At 41.0% G+C, this 13,373-nt stretch overlaps 1 protein-coding gene across 23 annotated transcripts in view; it reads left to right on the forward strand.

The window, feature by feature from the left end:
• TTN (titin) overlaps positions 1 to 13,373 on the forward strand; it is a 359,167-nt gene that overhangs the window by 41,033 nt on the left and 304,761 nt on the right. For all 23 annotated transcript variants that reach the window (XM_061608344.1, XM_061608325.1, XM_061608332.1 and 20 more), the window contains 12 exons: positions 614 to 880; positions 2,130 to 2,402; positions 3,658 to 3,921; positions 4,028 to 4,288; positions 5,014 to 5,274; positions 6,726 to 6,989; positions 7,525 to 7,785; positions 7,944 to 8,204; positions 8,757 to 9,017; positions 10,796 to 10,937; positions 11,774 to 11,939; positions 12,803 to 13,034. In XM_061608344.1, coding sequence (XP_061464328.1) covers positions 614 to 880; positions 2,130 to 2,402; positions 3,658 to 3,921; positions 4,028 to 4,288; positions 5,014 to 5,274; positions 6,726 to 6,989; positions 7,525 to 7,785; positions 7,944 to 8,204; positions 8,757 to 9,017; positions 10,796 to 10,937; positions 11,774 to 11,939; positions 12,803 to 13,034 — 2,913 coding nt within the window. The remainder of the gene's footprint in view (positions 1 to 613; positions 881 to 2,129; positions 2,403 to 3,657; positions 3,922 to 4,027; positions 4,289 to 5,013; positions 5,275 to 6,725; positions 6,990 to 7,524; positions 7,786 to 7,943; positions 8,205 to 8,756; positions 9,018 to 10,795; positions 10,938 to 11,773; positions 11,940 to 12,802; positions 13,035 to 13,373) is intronic.

The raw sequence follows: 13,373 nt of genomic DNA on the forward strand, positions 1-13,373 counted from the left end.
ACACCATCTACCTGGTCCTTAGTTTTAAAAAATGCTGTTTGTGTTATCTGTGTACACATTGTCACCCTCTTTAATCGTGTGTTATCCTGTGGTTACCCATGGGCTATGTGGTTGCTCCCATGACAGCTGGGACACAACTTGCACTCATGCGGTTCCTCTTAAGTTTTAGAACATGTATTGCAAGTTACTTGTGTGATATTATTGTCTTTATTTTATTATGCTAATCAGGCTGTTAGAGGAGGGGAGGGGAACCTGTAGCTCTCCAGATGATGTTGGACTACAACTCCTATCATCCCTGACCATTGGCCATGCTGACTGGGGCTGATGAGACATCTAGTGGGCTGTGGGTTCCCCATCCCTGTGTTAGAATCTTGATGGCATAGGTATAGCCCTAGACCAGCATGAAAGCAAATATGGTAGCGGCGGCAGCAGCAGTCATTCCAATCAAATAGTGTGGAAAGTGGGTTTCAGTAATGTCTAGCAATAGACTACATTTTAAAAATATGAAAATATTTAAAATTGGACATGCTTTTTAATCCAGTTCCTAAGAAACATTATGGAAATTTCATAACTAATAAAATCGCTTACTGAGATAATTTGCATCTGGATGCAGGTGCTGTTATTGAGTTTATTAAAGAACTGGAGGATCTTGAAGTCCCAGAATCCTTCTCAGGGGAACTGGAATGTGAGGTTTTGCCTGAAGATGCGGAAGGAAAATGGTATCATAATGAGGTTGAGATCACACCCAGTAACAAATATGCGATAACCTCACGTCGAGGTCGCCAAATCCTCACAGTTAAAGATGTTGCTAAAGAAGATCAAGGAAAATATAGCTTTGTGGCAGATGGGAAGAAGACCTCCTGCAAACTGAAAATGAAGCGTAAGTTGTTCTGCCTTCTAAATGTTTTCTAGCAGTGGTGGGAAAGCATTTTCATCCGGATGGTCACATTCCATCAGGGGTGTCCTTCCAGAGGTCACAGGGGTGGAGATGGAAGCAATAGGAGGTGAAGCTGGAAGTAAGAGTGGGAGGAGCAACAGGTCTGACTTTTACTTTGCAGAGTGGTGACATTCCCATCCAGCTATACGAAAGTCCAAGGTTTATTTGTATGTGCATGTGATGCTCCCTTCCCTGGCTCTCCCTGTCAGGTTCCTACCTGCTCGTGGTTACTGCCTGTCTCTAGGCACCACCAGGGACTCCACCAGTCCGGACCGCACTCTCTTATGGTTTACCTATCCGCTCTAGCACAGATCTCAACAGATCCCCCTGCTAGGCAACCACCAGTAACGTCCCAATACTAGTATTCCCAGAGACTCTGAATACTGGTATTGTTATTCTCTTCACCGCTGCCACCATTTGTTACAGTTCCCCTTCAGCTTTGGTCATTACCTTACCCTCCCTTCTGGTCTGTGAAACCCCAGCCAAGGATCAGGCCTTTGGTAAACCAAATTAAGTATTTATTAAAGATAACAAAGCTAACAAGATTAACAAGATTTCTTCTTAAGGCACATAAGCATATGGTTTTACTCAATACTAATCCGAACTCCACCCCCCTCCTTCTCCACTCTCTCCTGGCAAACAACTCTCTAAACCCCACCAAGCAATCCACTCTTTCTCTTCTCCCCCCAGATTCCACAATTCACCACCTCACATTCCCCCAGATTTACCTGTCATCCTTTCATTTATACTGTCAGCCATTTTTCACATTCAGCCAATCATCAAGCATTCTATTGCCCATTCACTCCCCCTCCTCTTTCACTACTTACCATGTATACTCTAAACAACCAGCACCTACCATATATACACTAATATATAGGAACATCACAGTGCACCTGAGTGCGTGTGTGTGCGCGCGCACGCACACACACACACACACACACACACACAGAGCAATCCATCCGGCAATTAACAGACATTATCACTGTTCAAGAACACATTCCTGTTAAGCAAAGGCACTTGAGGAGGGGGTGAAGCAGGGCCACCGAGTGGGTCAGCCTGGCAAAGGGTGTTTGTGGCCTGGAAAGAGTTCTGAGGGCCAGATGGAGAGGCCTAAGGGGCCACATTTTATGTTTTATAGCCAATGCTCCTGGTTACAGTTATTAACTTTCAATTTTTCTTTCATATTCCATAGCACGATCTGTCACTGTCCTTCAAGGTCTTTCTGATCAGAAAGTCTGTGAGGGTGACATTGTGCAACTTGAAGTGAAACTCTCCCAAGAAAACGTTGAAGGTGTCTGGATGAAGAATGGTGTCGAAATTCAGCCAAGTGATCGTGTCCACATTGTAATAGATAAGCAGTCACACATGTTGTTAGTTGAAGATGTAACAAAGGAAGACGGCGGAGCATACTCCTTTAACATCCCTAGTCTGCTTCTCTCAACTGCCTGTCGTGTTACAGTCTATAGTAAGTGCCTGCAATTAGGAAGTCATCCAACAAAATACATAACTAACTTGCAGAATTTGCTTCACTAAATATTGCGCAAAGAGGCGGGAAATAAATGAGGCAAACACATGTACGGGGTAAACTAGGGCCACTTTATTAACTAGAACTTAAGTACATACGAACTCAAGAACTTTAAACATTTCTAACCAGTAAGCTGCATAGGGTATTGGAAACATGTGCGGGAAATCCATTATTCCTGTCAGGCTCCTAAGCCTGTCATGCCCGGGCGAGCCTACCCCGCAGGGAGTCAAGCTGGCCATGCTTCCAGCTCTTTTCCCCCTGCCACACCCTTCAGGTGCAGAGGGAGGTCTTCCTGTCTCACGCCCCCTGAAGCCCCAAAACTCCAGGTGAGTGACACAGGTTAACCTCAACAGTGACCCATACCCTGCCCCACAAGGCCCCACAGCCCTGTGTCCAAGTCTCTGGGATAACTGATCACCTGAAAAGTGCCTCAGGGTAATTACCACTTGTACTCCCCTCTTCCCTTTTCCTGCACACACCTGCAAAGTGGCCAAATTAAACCAATTAACCTATTTATCCAACACCTTCCCCAGACTGCCCCTGCCCAGGTGTTGCAGTATGGAGTAGGTGAAAAATCTTCCCCCTGCTAGCTAATCACAGGAGGGGTGAAAAATCCCTACTCAGCCCCATGTACAGCAACCAGCTAGTCTCATACCACTCGCTGGGAGGGCGGGATGGGTGTAGCAGTCCCTCGAAAACAAAGGAGGGAGGTCAGCAGGGGCATGGCCCTAAATAGCCTCCCTCCCCCACATTGGCGCATTCGGCGCCAAAGAAGTGGAAGTAGCTTCTTGTCCTACTTCCCACTCCCTGTGCAAAAGCGCTCCCGCCCGGACCCCTTTCAGTGCTGGATGGAGAGGAGCAGAATTGTGAGGGCAGCTATCTTATGTAGCTGTGACAAAAGGATGACAAATGAACTACATAGTGTGATAGCTAAATGGAACCTGCATGTACTGAAGCAGTATATCTCTAAATAGCAACAACAGGGGGTGGCTATCACGCCCTTCCTTCTGAAACATCTGGACATCTGACTTTTCAAATATTACAATGGAGTCCTTGACTAGGAGAATCTTGGTCTCATCTGTTTTCTTACATTTTCTATTTTCTTACATTTTTGCATACTTAAGTCAAATGCTTATAGTAGAATTCATGGATCTTTCTTTCAATGTAACCTCTTTGCTATGATTATTTTCTGTAGGTGTGGATATAATAGTACCACTGAAAGATGTCCATGCTATTGAGGGTACAAAAGCCATACTTGAAAGTAAAATTTCAGTCCCTGATGTATCTTCATCCAAGTGGTACCTAAATGACGAGCAAATAAAACCTGATGACCGTGTCCAAGCAGTCTCCAAAGGCACAAAACAGCGGCTAGTGTTTACCAGGACATATGCATCAGATGAAGGACACTGTAAACTGGTTGTTGGCAAAGTTGAAACCAGCTGCAATCTTTCCATTGAAGGTAAGCATTTGTCATATATGAAGGCATTATTCAAACACACGTTCTGGTCATGCAACAAATGACAACTCAATATTACTAATGTTCTTTTTCTTTTAAATAAAACCAGAAATTCAGATTGTTAAAGGTCTTCATGATATCACCTGCACCGAAACTCAGAATGTAACCTTTGAAGTTGAGCTGTCCCATGCAGGGATTGATGTTGTGTGGCATTTCAAGGACCAAGAACTCAAAGCTGGCCCCAAGTACAAGATTGAGGCGCATGGCACAATATATAAACTGACAGTAGTGACCATGATGAAAGATGACGAAGGAGAGTATACATTTTACGCTGGAGAAAAGAAGACATCTGGGAAGCTGGTTGTAGCAGGTTAGTTGTTTAGAATCTGTTTAGTTTTTCTTGAAAGTGAAATGCCCAGCTGTTTACATATTTATTAGTCCATATAGTAATTAAGTTCATAGCCACACGTTAAGACCTGCAAAACAAAACAAAACAAAACATGGTGAATGGTGATTGGAGGAAAGTGGTGCTAGAACATTCTCAAGAGGGCATCTCTTCAACACCATGCAAATCCTTCTGTGGGTGCTGAGCATGCTTCAGGGTAGGCTTCTGAAGGAAGAAACATTTTATTTTACTTTTAATATTTATTGATATTTATTTTTAATTTCATTTTCCTATTTTATTTAGTTTTTGTTTTCTATGGTAATTACTACAACTCTTCTCAAGTCCCACTCTGGGAGGAGTTGCATCATCATCCACTTGGTCTCCATGGCAACATGGGGAAGGAGGACATCATCAGGTCTATGAATCCAATAGAGTTCCATAGACTGGCAATACATCCCCTCTCCCCCTATGACTGCTTCTTAATGTTGCCTGTACTGATGTTGGTTGTTGGAACATACCACAGATCAATGTTCAGGGTGCTCTGGAGCACAGGGGCATCTCTGATTGAGGTACTAGCAGTTTCCTCATTGTACGGTCAGCAGCTGCTATACCAGGAGCATCATGAACATGGGACATTGGTGTAGTCAATTGGCATCTCATCACACAGAGGACACATAACAGCAAATATAAGCTTTTTCTTTTCCCAACAGGTGGCGCCATTTCAAAGCCCCTCACTGATCTAACTGTGGCTGAATCCCAGAAAGCTGTTTTTGAATGTGAAGTAGCCAATCCAGCGTCTCAGGGCCAGTGGATGAAGGATAGAAAGCCACTTTCAGTGACCGATCACTGTAAAATAGAATCTGATGGTGTGAAGAGGAGACTTAATATCCCAGTCAGCAAACTAGATGATGCTGGTGAATATACCTTTCAAGTGGCATCTTCAAAAACATCTGCGAAGCTGAAAGTAGAAAGTGAGTAATCAGTGGGGGGAAACTGCTTCAATTCCGCATTGGTTTGATTGAAAATCTTATAAAATGACACACTGTGGGTACTCCAGTTAAGAATTTTGGAAAATATATTTAGAAAAATGGAAAATGAAATACAGGTTGAATTTAAAAACTTTATGGAATCTGCTTAACTAAGTTTAATGGTATATTTCAACAATAGTGTTGCACGCCACCCCAATCTCAGAGCAGTGAGAGATCCCCAAACCAGGGTTTGGTTTCCTTGGAAAGAAGGCCAGCAGAGACTGTGGTGTCTTAATGAAATATGGCTATTTATTTACACACATTCCAATCTGAGCTTAAGATGGAGGGGTTCAAAGCATCAGCAGTCCAATAGATCTTGCATTTTCCATCAGGCTTACAGGAGGCACTCTAAAATCATGGTGCAGAAAGCCAGCCTCTCTGCCTGCCTCCAGTTCCCAGCCTTTCCTCTGACTCAGCTCAAAACCCAAGCCTCTGCTTGGCCTCGGGAGGGGGGGGGCTCTCCCGAAGAGTTTCAATAACAATAGGATCTCCCTGGCCCAGTTAATGGGCACTTGATAGGCCCATTAACTCACCTGGCCACTCTATTAGACTGTCAAAGGGAACTCATCTGACCAGCAGAGTGGGTTTCTCACCCCCAGGTGCAGGGTTCAAAATCAGAGGTTGGAAAGGAAATCATAGAAATCATCTCAACCCCAAAATCATCTCAACCCCAAACCCATAACAATATAGTTGGCAGCCATGCTCTTACATCTTTATTACAAAAAATCTTAGAGTTATCTAATTTGGGAACTCAAATTCTGTTACTCACTTGATTCTTCTTAATTCCTCTGGAATCTGGAACTTGCTGCAACCCTAAACACTTACTAGGGAGTAAGTCACAATGAACACAGTGGGGTTTACTTCAAATTAAGCATGTATAGGTTGTAGGTTACCTCATAAATTCCTAGATGGAGTGCATGTGTGAATATTTATCATAGCTGTACACTGGGTAAGTGTAAGCATTTAAAAGTCAATATGAGGCAAAGATGTACGAGATTTCTTTCCCTGAGTAGAGGAGGGGGACAAAATGTCAAAACCTTGTGTTATGAGATTACCCAACACGGAAGCACAATATTGTTTCAGCAGAAATTTCAGCAGAGGGGGATTGGAAGAAAATGACTTTCCCACCTCTCCTTTCCCCAGCAGCCCCCTTAAAATCCTCTCTTGAGGGGTCTCTCCTGAACTGGGTGGGCTGTGATCTGTGCTACTGCATGAAAGGGGGATCACTAAAAATTGGGTGAAGGCACCAAGAGGGAGAGAGAGCACCTTCTGCCAACCTTTTTTCATCTTACATTATGAAGTCCATGTTTGTAATGTAAGACTCAACATATCTAACTTTATAACATTAACAAGTTTTTGTTGCTTTTCCCATATGATTTGTTCTTTTCCAATAGCTGTTAAAATCAAGAAAACACTGAAGAACCTGACTGTAACAGAAACACAAGATGCAGTATTTTTGGTGGAACTTACTCATCCTAATGTAAAAGGAGCTCAATGGATCAAAAATGGTGTTGAGCTACATTCTAATGAGAAATATGAGATCAAGGTGGAAGGAACGGTCCACACGCTGAAAGTCAAGAAATGTACTGTAACCGATGAGTCAGTTTACGGCTTTAAACTGGGAAGGATAGGAGCTAATGCCAGACTCAATGTTGAAAGTAAGTGAGCCTCTACACAGTATTATTCAATGTATTTATTTATAAGTAGGCTGGAGAGAATTAAAAGAAGTTGGAATGGGTATGACAAAAAGAGGCATCCTTCCCCATAGTGTCTACATTCATTCATGGGTCCTACTATCATTTCTAGGCAATAAGGTTTGGGTGTGATTGTTTTTAAGCATTCAAACCAATGCTTTTTGGTGAAAACAGTACTCACTGGTATGGAGTACCGCTACCTCTTTTTTTGCTGCCCATGGCAACCATTTTATGCTGGGACCCACAGTGCTTTTATCAAGCGCTTTAACCAAAAAAAGCACTGACTCCAACAAAAGTCCTGGGAAAAAAAACTGTTAACAGACATTATAGTAGGAAGAATGTGTACATTATGGGCTGTGATGCCTCTTTTATTCCATGCTGCTTTCAGCTCTGGAAAACAAAAATTATATCCGTCTCCAGTTCTGACAATAATTGTCTCACAGTAGTTGGGAGTGAAGTCAAACAAATAACTAAATTGTTGGCAAATTCTTCCCTAAAGCTGTCAAGATCATCAAAAAACCAAAGGATGTGACTGCTCTGGAGAATGCTATTGTTTCATTTGAAGTGAGTGTGTCCCATGACTCCGTCCCAGTCAGATGGTTCCACAAGAACATCGAGCTCAAGCCAAGTGACAAACACAGACTGAGCTCTCAAAGGAAAGTTCACAAACTGACACTGCAAAATATATCTCCTACTGATGCTGGAGAATACACAGCAGTAGTAGGACAACTTGAGTGCAAAGCAAAACTCTTTGTAGAAAGTAAGTTTTTAAAAATGATAATAATTATTATTACCTATCATTAAAATCAAGCACCATTATCAGATATCATACTGGAAGTACTCCATCTCATCATACCTGATCAAGGACCAACTAATCTTGGATGGTTTTGTTTGTTTGTTTGTTATTATCTTTCACAGCTGTACATATAACAAGGACAATGAAAAATATTGAAATTGCTGAGACCAAAACGGCCTCTTTTGAGTGTGAGGTGTCTCATTTCAATGTACCTGCTGTGTGGCTGAAAAATGGTGTGGAAATTGAAATGAGTGAGAAGTTTAAAATAGTGGTTCAGGGAAAACTCCATCAGCTCAACATCATGAATACCAGCAGTGAGGATTCTGCCGAATACACCTTTGTCTGTGGAAATGACAAAGTCAGCGCAACCCTGACAGTGAAACGTAAGCTAAAAATAGCAGAATGTTGGTGAAGTAAATATAATATTGTATCATGTGAGCTTCTTGTTCGCAGTGTCTGCAAATTTAGGGGCTAAAAATTTAGGCCTGATCTGGATATGGCACTATTCCAGTTTAAATCTCTGTGATGCCAACATATTATCTGACTTAATTATGTCATGATAATGACAGCCTGTCAGGTGAATGACAGGTGGGGAGTCCCACCCACTTATCAAAAGTGGTCTGCAGGGGGTAGGAGAGCTCAGGATCTGGCCCACTCACTAACAGCCCACGACCCCTCAATTTTTCCAAACTTTTTGTTCTGTAAAACTGCAATATGGGTGCAGACCCACCCAGAGCTTGCCTGATGATACATCCTCTCCGATTGCCTAGACTGTGTAATACTGATGTGGTAATTCTTGAGAGGCAGAACATACATACCTGGGGCAAGGACTTAAACAATTATGACAATGGCCCTTTTATTCTCTCCAGGTATATGATCCTAAATACAACTGTATGTCAGGAGCCTCTATTCCCATTTTATTTCTTTTTAAACAGCTATCTTGATTACATCCATGCTGAAAGACATCAATGCTGAAGAAAAAGATACCATCACCTTTGAAGTGACTGTTAATTATGAAGGCATTACATACAAATGGTTAAAGAATGGGGTGGAAATAAAATCAACGGACCGATGCCAGATTAGAACTAAGAAGCGTTCACATTCGCTTTCGATAAGGAATGTACATTTTGGCGATGCGGCTGAATACACTTTTGTTGCTGGGAAAGCTGCTTCAGCAGCAACTTTATACGTGGAAGGTATTGGTTTTCTTCATCTATTTTAACTTAGGGGTAGTGGTTAAGGTGTTGGACTATGACCTGAGAGACCATGGTTCGAATCCCCACATAGCCATGAAGCTCACTGGGTGATCTTAGGCCAGTCACTGCCTCTTAGCCTCATGAAAACCCTATTCATAGGGTTGCCATAAGTCGGAATCAACTTGAAGGCAGTGCATTTTATTTATAGTCACACTGATGTCTCAGCCCCTCAGAAAAAGGCAGTCTATACTGAACTCTAGCTGCATCAATCCATGCCAAGCCGCTCATATGCATCAGCCACCACCAGGGAAAGGAGAAATTTGATTCAGTTAACATTTAAAGTCAAATCATCAAATTTGCACTTTCTGAAACAGTATGAGAATCAAAACACAGCCATCCTTCGAAATCCACCCCTTTCAGAACTTCGCAATGCAGTTCTCCAGCCCAACAGTATTTACAAAAATGCATATATTAGGCGGAAATGTGCATATCAATATATTAGTGAAAATAATGTACAAAATGCATTACATTAGGAGAAATTGCTTGCAAAAATGTGTACATTAGTTAAAACTGCATATAAAATGTGTTTATTAAGAGAAATAAACAGTAAAATGCTGAAGAATTTTCATGAGGACTCTTTTTAAAATCACATATTTCTGCAGAAATGTGGAGAACTGAATTTAAGACTGAAAAATGAGAAACCAAGAGAACCAAAATTGACAGATCCTTCTATCCTTAGCCACCCCACGCTGGGTTCAGTCCAGACCTACTTTTGGCCTGCTACTGCTACCACAAATATATTCACCTCTTTGAATGGTGTGCCAATAGCAGATGCAGTATTGAGCTGGTTCAGATAAGATGGTCACTATCCAGTTGTACAAATTCATTGGAATATTTTTGGACCTGTTTATGTACGCTTCCTCACGGTCGATGTCTATGTGTATAGATTTGTTGGAGAAGAAAACTTTAGACCTGTATATTCCCGGATGAAGGCTAAATCACTGAGTGGCCGAAACACGTTGGGCTTTCATTTTAATAAAACCCATTTGGGCCTTCATTTAAAAAAAAAACTTTTTTCCAGCGTGTTGGGGTTCCCCCCTTTTTCTCTCTCGCTTGTTCTTGGATGCTTGCCACCTTTTGCTGTTTGTTTCAGATATGAGCTAGCCTTTTTAACTGCAGGAGCTGCAGTTAAACCAGGAAGCCTATACTTAAGCAGAGTTTCTTGTTTGCCCAAGCTGGGAAACCACGTTTTAAATCCCTGTGATGCCAATATGTTATTTGAAATGGTATTAAACCAACTTCAACACATACTTTAATATTCTGGTTTCTTTCAAAGGTGGTAACCAGAGTTTCTTAGCTCACACAAAACAGGAAACTGTGGTTAATTGAAGACATCCTAGTTTGTTTGCTCACACCACAATGGAGAAGTGAAGGAGCTGAACAAAGAGACAAAAGGCTCATTCATACCTCCCCTTATTAAGCCAAGCTATACTGAATGAACTTTTTGCCCATGCTCAGCAAGATAAGACTGTCCAAATGTGGCCCAAACCGGTAACATTTATGCTGCTGGGCATCAGGCAATATTTATTTTATTTTATTATGCTTTTTATTTTATTTTATTTTATTTATTGTTGGCATTGTTAATTTCCATTATATATATTTTCTTGTAAGCTACTTTGAGTGCTAATGTGGGAGGTAGGGGAGGTATAAACAAATAAATATTAACCTTCTTGTACCACATGTAGCCTGTAATGACAATATATATGGTGTTTTTCTAGCTCGTCACATTGAATTTAGAAAACACATTAAAGATATTAAAGTTGTGGAAAAGAAAAGAGCTGTTTTTGAATGTGAAATCTCAGAACCTGACATTTCTGTTCAGTGGATGAAAGATGGGCAGGAGCTCCAGCTTGGAGAAAGGTAATTTGTGTGTATGTTTTTAAAAAAAAAGAAAGAAAAGTTAAACATTGGACCTTATGTGCTGCTGCTAGTGACAAGCATACAGGACATGAATGGTGAAGATAGTGGATCCAGTGTTGCTCAGCCAATCTGGCTAGCCATTGTGTTGGTCATCAGTTCTATAATATGAGATGAACCAGTGACTATAGCTTCTGTAGCAGTATGTGTGATTGCTCCAGTCTCTTTCCCTTAACAACTCCAACCTCCATTGGATTCAGGATCAATGGATGTACATACCTAGTGTGTGGTGACTTCTCTTCTCTCTACACGAGACAACTTCCTCCTTGTGATGAATGGTGTTATTACAACCTCTGCTCATACAGAATAAGTCAAATAACTCTTAGCCATAAGCAGGGAGCCGTCACAGGGTGAGGAAAAAAAGTGACCTCCATGAACCAAACAGGCCGTGTGCACATCAGCCTCCATTAGCGAATGAAGGTGTTAGTGTGCTCCCCTCTCCTAGGTGGCAACTTATGTAATTCACTGTTGTGGTATCACTGTGCTCATGATGAAGTGGGACCCGCACTCCTTGTGATGTTGAGCTACCAAGAATGATCTGCCATGGGATAATAGTACCATTGTGGCTCTTTTATCTGTGTGTCACAGAAAGGAATGCACTAAGAGAAGGCAATGAAACCTATCATTTTATATCTTATTAACAGCTGTATGGATAGGTCACATAAATTTCGGTAATAAAAATGTAACTTACTGAATACAACAAAGTGTGTGTGGGTGTGTTAGGAGACCATACCATATATATTTTCTTTCCAACTTTTCTTTGTCTGGATTATTTTTAGAATGAAAGTTCAGAGAGAAAGGTTTGTTCATCGTCTCCTGATTACTTCCACAAAGATGTCTGATTCTGGGAAGTACACAGTAGTGGCAGGAGGAAGCATGTCCAGTGCTAATTTGGTAGTGGAGGGGCGTGATGTTCACATCAGGAGTCTCCAAAAAAATGTTCAGGTATAGTACATCCCTATATTTTGATGACCAGCACAGTAGACCTGCGGTAGAACTGCTCCTGATCACAGAAATGTTGGTTTATATGTAACACAACACTATCAAGTCTTCAGTTCTTAAAATTAAAAATAGTCTCATTTTTGAAAGCCCTCTTAATTCCCAAGTGGTCTGACAATATTATCCCTTAGTTGGCCTAGAGATATTGAAGACTGCAGTTGATCATTTTGTTGTCATTACCGTATCACCCAGATCCAGAGCTTCTTATATGTTATGATTTGTTCTCCCATATATTTTAAAATATTATTCCATTTGTAAACTAAACGAAAAGGAACAGCCTCAAAAAGAGTCTGTCAAAGGCTTCTGCCTGGTGATGTCAAGGACCTCTGGGATGTTGAGAATGTCTGCTGAGAAATTGGAAAAAAGAAAAAGAAAGAAAATTGGGAATGGGTGGAATTGAGCTACTTAAGCCCCTAAGTGTTTATAATATTTTGGAGGTAGGGATTGCTGTGTAGCACACATAACAAAGTAAAAAAAATCCTCTGAACAATACCGCAAGGCTCCTATTCCACACTGGCTTAGGGCCCTAAACAGCAAAGGTGCTCATTGTAACCCATTATTGTGGGTGCCCACTTTTGTATATCCAAATGGGAAAATGGAAAATGAGCAATGAAATGTGTAACTACATCTCCACAGTCCTTGTTTTTTAAACATTGGTGTTTGTTTTGTTTGAATAATAAAGGACATCGTATGTTTATTTTGCTCTGTGTGACAAACAGAATAGATTAGCTTTATTTTCATTTTTCTCAGTATGACAGAAATGGAAAAAAATAATTGTAAAGCTAATACATGTTTCTGTTTACTGATAGGTCATTGAGAGACAGCGAGCCGTGGTAGAGTTTGAAGTCAATGAAGATGACATTGATGCTCGCTGGTATAAGGATGGAATTGAGATCAACTTCCAAGTTGAGGAAAGGTATCATTATGTGGTGGAAAGAAGAGTCCATAAGATGACCATCACTGAAACTAGATATACAGATGGTGGAGAATACACATTTTTAGCTGGAAGAAACAGGAGTTCCATTATGCTCCATGTGAATGGTATGTATAGAGGATTAATTTGCTTTTTATTAGATTACTAATTTGAATAAGAAACTATGTTAGCAGGAGCCCACAAATGCACTTGCCAGCTCCAAAGCTCAGCATGATACTACAGTCAAGTCTGCAAGGCAAGGATGAGATCAATGGCAAGCTATGTATTTGTTTGTTTGTTTGTTTGTTTATTATTTGATTTGTATCCAACCCTTCCTCCCAGCAGGAGCCCAGGACAGCAAACAAAAGCACTAAAAACACTTTAAAACATCATAAAAACAGACGTTAAAATACATTAAAATAAAACATCTTTAAAAACATTTTTTTAAAAAGCTTTCAAAACATTTT

This window comes from Rhineura floridana, chromosome 2 (assembly GCF_030035675.1).
Source record: "Rhineura floridana isolate rRhiFlo1 chromosome 2, rRhiFlo1.hap2, whole genome shotgun sequence".
Taxonomy (NCBI): Eukaryota; Metazoa; Chordata; class Lepidosauria; order Squamata; family Rhineuridae; genus Rhineura; species Rhineura floridana.